The sequence below is a fragment of the Equus asinus genome, chromosome 8, assembly GCF_041296235.1.
Source record: "Equus asinus isolate D_3611 breed Donkey chromosome 8, EquAss-T2T_v2, whole genome shotgun sequence".
NCBI classification, from domain to species: domain Eukaryota; kingdom Metazoa; phylum Chordata; class Mammalia; order Perissodactyla; family Equidae; genus Equus; species Equus asinus.
This window is the reverse complement of record NC_091797.1, coordinates 89,289,040-89,303,645: the sequence shown is the minus strand read 5'-3', so window position 1 is coordinate 89,303,645 and position 14,606 is coordinate 89,289,040. Positions and strand designations below refer to the sequence as shown.

Genomic DNA, 14,606 nt, shown 5'->3' with positions numbered 1-14,606 from the left:
CCCTGCCTGGGGGGGGGGGAAGGAAAGTGGAGAGTTGCGAATCGGCAGCATAAAGTTTCCGTTTAGCAAGATAAATGTGTTCTAGAATCTGCCGCTCAACACTGTGCCTGTAGCTAATAATACTGTATTACGCACTTAAAAATTTGTTAAAAGGGTACATTTTATTTTGTGTTCTTATCACAATAAAAAAAGTCCTCCTTTTTGAGAAAAGAAAATAGCAGCACAGAAACATAAATCTTCCTGTAATAAAGGAATCAGATGTTAATTAAGGGAAATCTACAGAGCAAATGATGTGGGCCAAAAATTCTTCACTTGTTTGGGTCTGTGTGGTCAAGCCCTTCTGTGAACTGAGACAGCTGAGTTCAGGAACCAGCAAATGAGACCCTGGCCTTGGAGAGGAAGCCCTCCTGTGAGTTTGAATTTGACCATGCTCTCTTCTCTATCAGATGCAACAGACACCTCCATTTTACTTTCCCACCAGGGATAAAAGAATTAATGCATGCAAGATGCATAGACTGGGGCCCGGCATACAGTAAGTGCTCAGTAAGTAGGAGCTTATCCAATGGAAAAAGACGAGGACTTTCTTGCTTTCCAGCTGGCTTCCAACAGCCATTGCGTCTGCCCGTCTAAATGGCAGGGCTGCCTGCTCGTGCGGTCATCAAAGTGTGCGAAGCCTGTCTGGATGTTGTGACAAGTCATAAAACACAGCCACCGCAGGAGACAGCCAAGTCTTTGAATGGTACTCAGTGTTAATCACATCCGGTGAGGCTGAGTTTACAGTAAACCTACTGGGGTTCTATTTTTTTCTTTTGGTCTAAAGTGAAACTCTTCGTTCCCCAACATTATCAAGACCTCAGTGTGGCTCCTGGAGCTCGAGCTGGCCGTGCCCCTAGTGGAGCTGTTCATGACACACTCATCTAAAATACTAGGGCTGGCAACAGTGTCCAAACCCCAAATACTGGGTGAGGCTTTGCTCCGTCTGCGCCGCCTCCTGCTTTCTCTAAGCAATGGTTCTGGACCCTCGCTGTGCATCACAATCCCTGGGGAGCTTTTAAAAACTCCACTGCGTGGGCTACACCCCAGACCAGCTGCATTAGAATCTCCAGCGGGTTTTCAAACTTCCCAGGTGATTCCCAAGTGCGAGCAAGGCTGAGACCCCTGGACCCCCATGCTCCACCTCCGCTGCCCGGTCAGAACAGTAACTCCTCCATTTTCAGAGTGGTCTTGAAAGCCTTTTTTGAATTTTATGGCAAAGAAATCCCAAAAGTGTTTTTTTTGGTTTGTTTTTTGTTTTCTTTTTTTTATAAACTAAACGTTTGTTTTGGTGGCTCCACATAGACGAGGCCAGAAAGAATTTAAACCCACCCTCTGCAGCGTCCTGTGGACTGTGCCATTTTAGGCAGTTAAGGAGTCAGGCAGGTCTGGGTTTGCCTCTGGCCTCCACTGTTGACTAGCTCTGTGATCTGGGGCCATGGTGTCACCTCTCTGAACCTCAGTATCTTCTTCTAATAATGGAGACAATAACGTTGTGCTACTTGAGGGACATCTGGGACCTTCCTGATAAATTTACCGTAAATGTTGTAGTATGCACGCTCCCCGCCCGTGTTAGCTGCTGTCATGCGATGGTAATAATAACAAGCGCTCCCAAGGGGTGGAATGCCTCCTCCTGGCGGCCCAGCCCTCCCCCGTGAACAAGAGGAAGCGAACCCGCGTGTGCGTCAAGTCAGTAAACGGGACTCACAAACGCAGTGGGGCAGGCGGGACGTCCAGATGGGAGTGCCGGTTTCGCGGCTGTAGCAGGTCAGCAGGGAGCTCCCTTCGAGCACAAAGCCGGGGTTGCAGGTGTACTGGATGGTGGTGCCCACCAGCAGCACAGGATCCGAGATCAAGCGGGTCGAGTGGTCCACCTCTCCGGGGTCGGTGCAGTACATAACTACACGAGACGGAACGAGAGCAAGTGGGCGTTAGGGCTCTTGAGGGTCGCAGGTGCGCGAAGTACAGGACGATCTACCAAGTTTCCTAACTTAGTTCGTTTCCCGTTTGGAAGATAACGCACCTGTGCTCATCAAAGGTGGCTGGTTGTCCATCGCGCCATTATTTGTAATGGTTAAAAAAAAAAAAAGAAAGAAAGAAAAAGAAAAACGGAAAAAAAGAGACAATGCAAATCTTTTAACAGAGAAAATATTAAAGATCATGGAACAGCCATTCCAGGAGGTCCTGAGCAAGAAAGTGAGCAGGGGCCTTCACTGCTTTCTCTTTGTGGCCTGAATATAGTAAAACAAGCATCCGTTACTTTTTTAATTAAAAAAATCGATCTACATAAAGGAAAACAATATCAATTCAAAAGGAATGAAGTAGACAATATGCACGTTAGGAAAAGATATCCATCTTCCTGAGTTGAAACAAAGCCAGTTGCAAGGCAGTTTGTATAAATTGATCCCTATTGTGGCAAAATACCTCTGTCCGCGCAATTTCTATATGTACATCGATGTATGTCTCTACGCACGATCCATCCACACACAAATGCGCATGTGGAACACACGTATGGGCCCATGCAATCGGAACAACAGAGAATAAATTTTAAGAGTGGCACCATTTCTCGCGAGGAAGACCAGAAGGATTTTCACTTTCTGCCTCATCATTTTACTACTGCTTACGTACTATAAACATTTGCCACCTGTGCAATTTTAAGACATGGTTATGCACATCTTTTAGTCAAAGAGAGTAGCTTAACCAATGAAAAGCGGCAACAGCATCCGGGGACTTCTGCGGGGCTGCCCCACGGCTCTAAGGAGGTTGTGCTGCCCTCATTTCACTACAAGAGGCAGCTTGATGGGTAGAGAGCCGTACACGGAAGGGGCCCAAGCCAACTTTATGTGCTCTAATTTGGCAAAAATTGAGGCAGGTGAAAAGATTTTCCCATAAGAGCTAGTTTACGTTCCCTTCAAGCCTTTAAAATGTTTTAAATAATAATAATGATGATGTAGATCATATTAATGAGTTCATGATGGGTCTTTCTGCCACCCCGCGGTGCTTCTCACTGTTCATTTTTATTTTCTATAATGATACACACACACACACACACACACACACACACCCCCATCCTACATTCTGTGGCGGAACAAACAGATGTGTTTATATAAGTAGCTGATTTTGTGGATCTTTAGCAAGTTCTTTCATGCTTCCCACGATTATAATTAATTTTCTTTGATTTGGGATGTTTATGATAGGATTTATATGTAACCACCGCACTCTTTCCCCAATACCCTCTTTCTCTGCTCACACTTAATATTTCTTATTGTGTAATTGGTGATTCAAGTCACACTGAATACTTTGGTCTGACAAAGTGTCACCAAGGATTCCCAGTAAGAGGGTTGCTGACTGGAGCTTTATGGGGGAGCTGGGAGGCAAACGGCTGGGGGCAGAGGTCACCTCCAAATTTAGCACCTCCCAGCTCCCTGCTACTAAGGCATCAGTGTAGAAACCAGAAGTACTGCCTTTTTCGACCCCTTTTGAAGACACGAGACTGAGCGAACACCAGTCACGCCTGGTCCACACTCCTGGGGGGAGCAGGAGCAGAGTGCAGGCAGAAGGAACCAGGAGAGTGGGATGGCTGCTGTTTGGATGAAGTTGGTTACCCACTAGAGGGGCTTCAAACTGGGCCTCCAAGGGCCAACTTAGGTTTGTTTTGCTTGGCTTCTACAGGTATTTTAAAGGCCTGAATTTGAATGATGTTTTTACACAGGCTACATACATTCCCCCTCCCCGCAGTCCACACCACTCCCTATTGTCTCACACCCAGCCGATTTCACTCATTTACATTATCTGCCAGGCTTCCGAAGGCACCTGAGCCTGAGAGGCCTGCCCGAGGGCTATAAAATGACACTTGTGAGCAGTGCCAGTGAGTGGTAGCGTGGGAGAGAGGCCAGATTAGACATTAAATAACTCCACTGCATCCATGCCAAAAAATCCTCTGTGGGAGGGATTTACCACCCACTGACCTAGAGGAAGACAACAAGAATACTCTTACTTTTCTCACAAAATGGGGGGTCGCTGCTCCAGCTGAGGTCCCACTGGCAGGTGAGGGTGTCACTCCCCACGATGTCGTAGCCAGGGTCACACTGGTAGGTGATTCTGGCGCCCCTCACAAGCTCCGTGTGAGAAGTGGTTTTCCAGCCGTTCTGGATCTCGGGCAGATCTGAGCAGGAGTCATTCCTTGACACCTCTTTAAAACAAAAAACATCATCCTGAGATGGGGAGAAGGCCTTTTTGTTTGGAGCTCCTTTTATGAATGTCAGAGGAAAGAGAAAATAGAAGATAAGGCCTCTGGAAATGAGTGACACAACTTTAGAAATCACTTAAACCACAGGAACTCTTCCATAGTGAGATTTTATAATGATCTCTTCCCGTGGGCCATTGGACTTACCAAACATTCTCTTGGTTGGATAAAGTCAGTTTAGGATTTAGAGTCAGATGGCATCTTAGATCTGCCGCTTACTAGCAACGTGACTGGGGTGCAGTCACTTCTCTCTGCATCTCAACTTCCTCACCTTCCAGGAGAGCCTCATCCTAATCAGGCCTGCCTCACTGTGGTCGCCAGCTTCCAAGATGTCCTCTGGTTAGCCTCACCTCCTGGGATCCACATTCTTGTGAAGGCCCCGCCAGCACTAAAGATGGCTGCCATGCATCACCAATAGGCTATTGGAGAAGTGATGGTGTGTGACTTCAGAGGCTGAGTCATGAAAGGTGCTGAGGTTCTCTCCCTGCTCTCTCTCATATCACTTTCTCTGGAGGGAGCAGCAGCCATGTTGTGAGGATGCTCAAGCAGCCTCTGGAGGCATCCATGTGGACAATGGCATTGACTTGCTGGCCCCATGAGCAAGCCTTTTTAGAAATGGAGCCTCCAGCCCCAGTCAAACCTTCGGATGACTGCAGCCCTGGCTGACATCTTGACTGCAGCCTCGTGAGAGATCCCAAGTCAGAGCCATCCAGCATTAATTCCTGGATTCCTGAAGCAAGGATGTTTTGGGGAAGGAGGTTAATTTGTTCCACAGCAATGGGTAGCTAATGCACTCAGCCTCATCCTAAGAATATCCATAAATACATAGGTTTGATAGATTACTAATATATATTTTTGTAATACAGTTTGAGATAAATACTTAACTATTGAAATGAAAATAATTATTGGCGCATTCTTCAAATTACATTGCATCAGTGAACGTTAACCACACTGCAGAAAATGCTACACACAGTTTATCATCACAGAGTTTTCCTCTGGAATAATTCCATTTTCCTCCTACAGACCTTCGTTACTAAGGCAGCAAGCCAGAGCCCATTATTAATTCCTTGCTTCCAAGTGCCCACTGCACAGATTTTGAGAAGAGAGCTCCTTATGCCGTATAATTAATTGGCAGCTCTGATGTGCTTCTGGGGAGAGCAAAGCACCTCCATTGTCTGCGGGAAAGTCATTCTCAGAAACAAGCAATGGCTTTTCCCAGGATTCCATGACGATTTTATTTGGGGAAAGGAGATCTCATGGGTGTCTGCAAGAAGAAGAGGAGAGGGAAATGGATTCAAGAATTGTGTGGAGGGAGCAGGAGCCTCTATTTTTAGGTGTTTGAAATATTAGCCAAGCCCTGCATTTGGGACACAGCTGCAAATGCTCAGACTCTGGATGAAAGGGGAGAAATGGGGGCAAGAACCAGCTACGTGGTCCGCCGTGCATCAAATGCTCTGAGACGGAGAAAGCTTTGATTGTCTGACTTTTCAGTCTGGGCTGACATGGCCACACGTTCCAGTGGGACCTCCCGTCTCCTTTGTGGCATGCATCTTGTTTCTGATTCCTCAGCTGCTGCCACCATGTGGCAGAGCCTTGACTGAAATCTTGGCCCCACTGTTTCCTAATTCAGTGGCCTTGGCTAAGTCACTTAGCCTGCCTGTTCTCCGGTTCTCAGACTCCACTCCCTGAGACCCTGATTAAGGAACCTGAGTGTTCACCAAACGCCATAGGTGGAGGTGCTGGAATAATCTTACTTTGCTAAGAATGAGAAAACTGGCCTAGGGGGTAGAGGACTTCCCTTCTAGTCCTCTTTCTTTCTTTTAGATGCTGTGTGACTCCAGTCACGTCAATTAATACCTCTGAGCCTCACCGTCCTCAATCCTAGAGTGGAGACAAGAACACGACCTTGTCTATCACAAAGGGCAATGTGAAAGGTAATTAATGTGCAGGAAAGGACAGTAACACTAAGATGAGTTGTATGGATGCATTGATTTCTCTGACTAAGATTTTGTGAGCACCTGCTATATGCCAGGCACGAGGAATACAGGGATCTGAAGTCATGGTTCCAGTCCCATGGTCAAGATCAGCACCATGGTCCAACTTTTGGGCAAAAGAAATACCCAAATACACTGAATAGATGCCACCATTTACCAGTCTTATGCTCATGGCAGACATCACTAATCAATCATGGCAGTCTCTTTCTTTGAATGAAGCTGAAATCTCCAAATCCTTCTCAACAGAACGCTCCAGGGAGCCACTGTCATTGGATTGGAATTGACCTACGATATGGAGCTTACTTATTATGCTAGGATGAGAGAAATAAAGGCACAAGTGACCAAATCTCTTTGAGAAACACTGCTTTGCTTACTCATCTCTGCTTTTTTATTCTTTTCCCTCCTGTGTGCTTGGCCACAGACGCTAGCAAAGCACAAGAAGCAGCGAGGAGAAGAATTCTTTGCTTCTGTCTGTGCAAAGGAGAATTATGGGAGGTCAGAACCATGTGGCCCAGAGTGTTCCATGGAAGGTTCTGACAGCAGTCACAGCAGATAAGCCCTGGCCACCTTCCAGAGCTGGATGTAGGCCTTGAGATCAGTTCAGGAGCTTCAAAATTCTTTAGATGACCACAGAAACCCCTAACCCTTCCATTTGACCCCTCTACTGAGTGGGAATTGCATCTAGATAGGGTTAAATCTAGACCCAGGACAGCAGATCCAGTCCCATGCCACAGCAGACATCACCAATCCATCTTGGCATTCTTTCCCACTGACTTCAGGCACGGTCTCCTCTGAGTTCTCTTCGACATGGTCTTCAACACAGGTAGCCACAAGCAAGTGATTGGCATCAAAATTACATACAGAAGCCCACTTGCCTTCACTGTGAAATGAACTGTGTGCTTCTTTAAGAGAAAGAAGAGCAAATGGAACTCTTCTCTCTGTTTGTGTTACCCACACTAGCCAGGCTGCGTGTCCCTGGGAAGCGTTCCCGGAAATCCGGTGCTTGCCTCTCCCGCAGCATCAGCACACGATACTGATGTTGTCTGTTAATGGGACTTCCTCTCCTATTTTCAGCAGCTGGCTCAAGAACAAGGAGAGAGTATTCTATTCATTCCCATATCCTGGTACCCAGTGTAGGGCCAACCACATAGGAGATATCAAGAGATTTTTGTGAACCAAACTCTCTGGAAAGTGGAGATAATGCATTTGAAGAAGAGATAGTATATGCAGGAGTGCTTGCCAGCTTTACATTGCCACATAAATCTGTTTCGGCTTCAGTTCTCAAGAGCGCCTTGTCTTCAAGATGTTGCCAGACTGAACATTGGCCAGACCTACTGGTTAACCTTGGGCTGCCTTGGATAGAGTCAGATTTCTGCCAGCAAGCTGAATGCGGATTTGGAAAACTGACTCAGGCACCAGAGGAGACCAGTGAGCAAAACTATGACCTCATCTTCCAGCGGGGAGGGAGGAGAAGTCTAAGGGGACAGATTGAAGCCAGGTCACCGAAACTCTCCCTCAAAGGCAGCTGACCCTGGAGGGCACTCCATCCGGACAGCAGCACAAGCCATCCCCCTATGCCCACGGCATCACCCAGTAAAGAGTGGGGAACCCGTGAAAAGTAGCATCAAGAATACTCTGAAAATACTTAGCAGCGTAATTAAGGGTTAAAAGGCCCCCGGGAAACATAAAAATGATCTTGTGTTTGCCTCTCTGAGATGTGCACACAGAGCAGGCAGGGATGAGAAACCTCCACCAGCTGGAAATAAAAATGCAAGGGCCTTATTTTTTGCACACATGAGGCTCCTTGAGACAGCCAGTGGTCCAGGAGCAGCTTGTATTTTAGAGGCAGGAGGTGGTGTAGAGAGACCCTTTTATCTTCGATAGAGATGGGCAATCTTCAAGCCAGGGGAAGAAGGAGCCAAAGACATGGGAGTCTTGCTCCCGCCAGTGAGTCGTTGGGGGTGGGGGTGGAAGCAGGAGACTCGGCAGGACGCCTCCTCCTTTTCCCTGTTCCCTCTTGGAAATCAAGATGTCAACCTTGTTCCTGGGGGGCACAAACATGTCCCCTCATCACCGGCTGAATCCTTTTCATTGAAATCCTAAGGGAGCAACCATCCACCATCTTGGATGCCAGGAGAAGTTAGGTCTTCACTGCCCCCTTGTGTCTCCCAGGTTCTCCGCTGTTGCTGGGGATGTTGTGGGTAGAGAAACCCTGAACGCCAGGAACCAGGAAGCCCGGGTGTGAGCCTCAGCTGGGCCCCTGATGAGAAAGTCGCTTATCCTTGGTGTTCCAGGGCTGCTTCTGCTGTGACACGACAGGGCTGGACCAGACGCTCTGTCAGCTCAAGTCCCTTCCGGGGCTGGGATCAGTGGGACTTCACAGTGTTCTGGTCCCCTGACTGCTGGGGAAGATGGAAGCTTGGACCAGGGCGGTGGCCTTGGAAAGATGGAGAGAAGTTCTTGGATTTGAGACATACTGTAGAAGCAGAGTAGAGAGGATGGATGGATTGGCTATGGGGTGAGGAAAGAGGAAGCATCTTAAGAAACCAGGAGAGTTGTGGTTCCATCTCCTGGGAGGGGCAGACAGCAGGTCAACAGTTGGGTGAGGGTGGGTAGAGAAATAAATACTTCTGTTTTGGCCATGTTAAATCTGAGATGCCAAATACACGCAAGAGGGTAGTCTGTAGGGCACTGGATAGATGAATCTGGAGTTCACGGGAGAGGTCAAGGTTGGAGGTACAAATTGGAGGTCAACAGAATATAGATATTCTTTAAAACCATGGGCCTGGATGAGAGCACATGAGTGAGTCTAGATAGAGACGAGGACAAGGTTCAGGGTGGAGCTTGGGACCCTCCAGTCTTCAGAGGTTGAGCAGAGGAGGGTGAGGGAGCCAGTAATGAATAAGGGAGAGTTACAGGGTTGGGAGTGAGGAGGAAAGGGTGTGGCTGGATGGAACAGCAAGAAGGGAGTATTATATGGTCATGTGTGAACTTAGCTTGAATTTGATAGCAGGAAGTTTTTGTGGTGTTTTTAAGATGAGGGGGAGAGAAGTGGTTTGGAAGCCACACTGAGGATCAAGGACATCTCTTGCGTCCATAGGTCTTAAAGTACGGGAAGTGGGAGAGAAAGGGCTGTCTCCATTGTGTGGGGCCACAGGGGAAGGAGAGTTTTAGGGAAGAGCTGAGCTTCAGTTCAGGCAAGATGGTGAAGATCATGCTTTGAGAAGGTGCAAATATAGGAGAGAGTGTTGATGATATAAAAACCCAGCTGACCACAAATAAAACACGATGAATCTTAAAGTTATGCGGCATTATCAACCAAGTCCTGATATCAACCTTGTGGAGTGGGTATCACTGTTCCCATTTTACAGATGACAAAAAGGAGGCTCAGAGAGTTTCAGTGACTTATCCAACGTCACACAGCCATTGATGACAGTACTAGGGACTCAAACCCTAGTCCGTCCAACTAGAGAGCCCAAGCTCTTAAAAACTACACATATTTACTGTGCCAATATATTAAAAGACTTGTGTAGCACAAAACCCAAACAGACATATCTAGAAGCAATCATCTTAGCATGCATCTAAACACAAAGAAAATAATTGACTGGATGAGACACCTACCTATGTAGTTCATGATAAACCCCTGGCCCTTCCCAAAGATGAGGCCGGCAGGGTCCGAGTGGAACTGGATGGTTAGGTCCGGCGTGGATGAGTACAGCTTCTGGGGGCCACTGTTCCCGAGGTACTGCCCCAAGATATGGGGCATGACCTCATCACCGTCGTAGATGGTCAGGATGTCGCTGTTGCTCAGGTTCAGGCTTGGCGGGGGACAGAGAGAAGAGGGGGAGGCTAGTGAGGCAAAGTTATGGGCACTCAACAAGGATTTGATTTATTTTTTCAGGCAACACTCACTTTCTTGAGACATACTATGTGTCAGGCCCAGGCCAGGAACTGGGGCTGAGGTGGGCATAGACTGCAAATGTGACCAGGACATGCTGATCCTTCCTACAAGCCTGGCACATAGATTTGTGGGTAGATTGAGTCTTTGAAGACTCATTCATGAAATGGTCATCCCTCCATGGAGCTCCTTGCAGAGTCAAACGCTGCGTCATAAGTGGAATTGCCTTCCATGACCCCGTCGTCAACGACCATTTCATGGGTGAAACCAAGTGTCGGGCACTGGGTTACAAGCTGGGTGAGTGACATGGGTCTGTCATTCTTTGATGCAGAACAAGTTGACTGCTTGCTTGTTGTAACTTGCATTTTTGTGTAAGGTGAAATGATCCTCCCACACATCGTGTGGCAAATTCCTCAGAATCAACCAGGTTATCTATCACATCTGGGGGTGGGTTGAGGGCGGGTTGGAGATACTTTATTCATGAAATAGGCTCAAACTCGCTACCACTATTCACAGCATTAAAGGATGATGCATTTTCAAAGACTCGACTGCAAGAGAGTATCTTGACGCTAAATATCTCAACGGCAATGTACAGTTAATAATCCAGAAAGCACTTCAATAGGCCACAGAAAGGTGTGCCCCCTTGGGCGTGCTGGATAAAATTGATCTCTAATTGAAATAATGCCAGATAATTCGGTTTTGGCTGCATCAATCACGGACAGATATTAACTCATGCCTCTTTCCTTCCTTCCTCCTTCTTCCCCTTTCTCTTTCTTCCTTTCTCCCTTATGTCTTTCTCCTTTTCTTGTGTCCCTCTCCCTAATATTTTTTTTTTTAAAGGTTTGCCTCTTTTTTTTTTTTTTTTTTTTTTAAGATTTTATTTTTTCCTTTTTCTCCCCAAAGCCCCCCCGGTACATAGTTGTGTATTCTTCGTTGTGGGTTCTTCTAGTTGTGGCATGTGGGACGCTGCCTCAGCGTGGTCTGATGAGCAGTGTCATGTCCGCGCCCAAGATTCGAACCAACGAAACACTGGGCCGCCTGCAGCGGAGCGCGCGAACTTAACCACTCGGCCACGGGGCCAGCCCCTCTCCCTAATATTTTTGAGCATCTACTATGTGGCAGGCACTGTGCTGTGCTCAGAGGACAGGAAGAGTCACAGAACAGTGATCTATTTCGACTAGTAAGCCAGGGATTGTGGTAGGAGTTATGATCAAGGCAGGTGTAGAGGAGAGAATCTAACTCAGATGGGGGCAGCATGGAGGCCTCCCTGGAGGAGGTGATGCTTGCTCAGGATCATTAAGAAAGAGTAGGAGACCCTGAGGCAGATAAGTTGGGGCTGGGGAGAAGGTGTGGTTCCAGAAAGAATTTGCCTGATGGTTAATGTGCCAGGGTTTGCTTATGGACATGGGAGCCTGGAGACATCTGCAGAAGCCAGATCATGAAAGGCTTAGAAAGCCAAGTTTAGGGGTTTGGATGTCATCTTGCTGGGGATGGAAGACATCAAAGGGTTTTTAACAGGAGCATCCTGACTGATAATTCAGTGCCAGAGAAGAGGCATTCCAGGAAATGGCCCTGAGCGAAGTTCCTGGAACTGACGCAGACTGACAACAGCCCTGCCCCACCCCCCCAGCTTCACCCAAGGTCCAAGCACGGTGTTGGCTGCTGGTCTGGAAGCTGGAGAAGGAGTGGAAACCACTCATGTTGGTGCTTCAAGTAGTAAGAACAAAACAACAGAAACACAGGTACGTTGCTGCAGATTTGCTCCCAGAGGGCAGGAGATGCGTTTTATTCATCACAATATCTTCCACAGAACCTCTCACAATGCCTCACGTAAAGTTGTCCCCAAGGATGGTTTAAGGGGCTTCTAATTGCCCCCAGAATCTCCGTTGGCTTCCTGGAACCACCCCCAAACACATCCTCTCCTAGTAAAAGCTGTCTGTCTGCTTTGCACACGTGGCTTCAAGAAGCCATGTGCTTTGCACCCTAGGCTCCTCCTACCCTCTGCCAGTTTCCAACTAGGCTACAGCCTCTAAACCCCTACTCATTGGAATTCTGGAGTTGCCACCTTCTCTTGCACACAATAGGTGCTCAATAAAGGCTACAGTACGAAAAAGCCTGCCAGAGAGTCTATTTGACAGCAGAAATAGTGGGGTTGATGTCAGCTCTTGACCTAACGTAGGAAAGCACCCCTTAATTCTAAGGACCATGAAAACATCAATAGCTCATGGAAGTGCTGGATTAGGCTAGTGTGACACATGGTAGTGGTGGATGCTGACATTTATTCCTTAAGCCGACTTCATAGCCGATTTGCTGGTAACAGTGGGTTCCAGAAAGTGCGCGGCTTGGCTTTATTCTATCATCCATTTCAATGATCTAAATGCAGTAGAAGCATCTTCAAGGGTGCAAATAGCTTTCATTTTAAAACGCTAGCACAGCTTTTCATTGTAAAGCAGGAAGGAAGAGCGCTGGAAAGACTTCACTGTCTTGGAAATCAGAAAGCTTTGGTTTGATTCTTGGCTCTTACACTTTCATGGAGGGCCTGTGGTTTTTCTGAAGTTTCTTGTCTGTGAATCAGGCTTAGTATTTCCAGTCTATGTTTTGGACTTTTGGAGTGAGGTAAGACATGCGGAAGATTTGGGATCAAATTGCAGCTTCACTGACAGCACCTGAGTGAGTTTGGTCAAGTCATTTGAATGTTATGGCATGTTGCATTGTCGTTATGGACATCATCAGCATGAGCATCAGCAGCATCATCACATTACCATCACCATCACTGTCATCATCATCATCATCATCGCCATCACCATCATCACCACCATTGCCTCCATCATCACCATTGACATCATCATCATCATCACATCACCACCACCATTGCTATCATCATCATCATCACCATCGCCATCATCATCATCACATCACCACCACCATCATCACCACCACTATCATCATTGTCATCATCGTCATCATCATCATCACATCACCATCATCATCACCATCACCATCATCATCACCATTGCCTCCATCATCACCATTGCCTCCATCATCACCATTGCCTCCATCATCACCATTGACATCATAATCATCATCACATCACCATCACCATTGCTATCATCATCATCATCACCATCGCCATCATCATCACCATTGCCATCATCATCATCACATCACCACCACCATCACATCACCACCACCATCACTGCCACCACCACCACCATCATCATCATCATCATCATCACCACCACCACCATCATCATCATCATCATCACCACATCACATCACCACCACTATCATCGCCACCACCACCACCACCATCATCATCACCAACATCATCATCACCAGCATCATCATAACCATCATCATCATCATCATCATCATCATCATTCTCTCTTTGGATTGCTGTTTACATTAAATGACATCAGATGACTTATGTCAGTGGTTCTCACCTAGGGCTGATTTTGCCCCCCAGGAGATATATGGGAATGTTTAGAGACATGCTTGCCCCACCCATGGGGTGCCACTGGTGAGTCCATGTCAGGGATACTGTTAAGCATCCTGCAATGCACAAGATAACCTCTCACAACAAAGAAATATGCAACATGACGTTGATGCTAAGGTTGAGACAGCTTAACTTTTGTGAATGCATTTTGTAAACAGTGTGCAACAGACTACTGAATGCCACTTCTCCTGTTGTCCCAGAATTTCAGCTGAGTTCCCCTAAGCTAAGAACAAGCCAACAGGTACTAAGCATTCTTGCTTTCTAAAGGGATATACTTGGCTGTTGGCTGAGATTGGCTTCTCCAGAAGCAGAATCTGAGCAAAGATGGGAGTGTCTGTTAGAGTCTGGCTCATCTGGGAGGCCACCCCAGGCAGCATTGGTGGGGAAGGGAGGCAGGAGGAAGGGAAAGACCCAATGCATGGTGCATCAATGGGTGAGTTCCACTGTGGGGACTGGGCTCAGTCCTGTAGGAACTGTGAGACATGGTGTAGGACATACCCTGGGGGAGAAGGAGCTGGGATATTTATCCTCCAACTCCCATCCCTCTGTGGCTGAGGGCCTCTCCTAGATGTACTGAATCTCCAGCACTTCTGACCTGCCCGCATGGCATCAGAGGAAGCCTTCAGGTGGAGAGGCTTGCAGTTAGAAGCCATCGTGGGGACATGCTGGTAAGTGCCACAGGGCTCGGAGAGGGCACCAATGGCCCCTGCCACCATCTTCTAGGCACCTCTTCCAATCTGAGCCCTTCCCCCACCTCTAGCTTACAGAAGGCTAAGAATTCAATGGGCCATGGAAGAGATTTGCAGGAAGGACTGACTCAGGGAGAATGTCACTATGAGGGGCGACCCTGGGGGTGGGGCAAGGTATAACCCTCTCACCTTAAGCCTGGTGAGGATGCATCAAGGAAACTCTTGGTGGCTTGGCAGGTGTCTTCTGGGG

General features: G+C 47.4%; 1 protein-coding gene across 5 annotated transcripts in view; it reads right to left on the bottom strand.

Annotated features, from left to right (window-relative positions):
* SEZ6L (seizure related 6 homolog like) overlaps positions 1–14,606 on the bottom strand; it is a 185,020-nt gene that overhangs the window by 26,786 nt on the left and 143,628 nt on the right. For all 5 annotated transcript variants that reach the window (XM_044775664.2, XM_044775661.2, XM_044775662.2 and 2 more), the window contains exons 10-12: positions 9,895–10,091; positions 4,031–4,225; positions 1,742–1,933 (exon numbers count right to left, since the gene is read on the bottom strand). In XM_044775664.2, the coding sequence (XP_044631599.2) occupies positions 1,742–1,933; positions 4,031–4,225; positions 9,895–10,091 (584 nt within the window). The remainder of the gene's footprint in view (positions 1–1,741; positions 1,934–4,030; positions 4,226–9,894; positions 10,092–14,606) is intronic.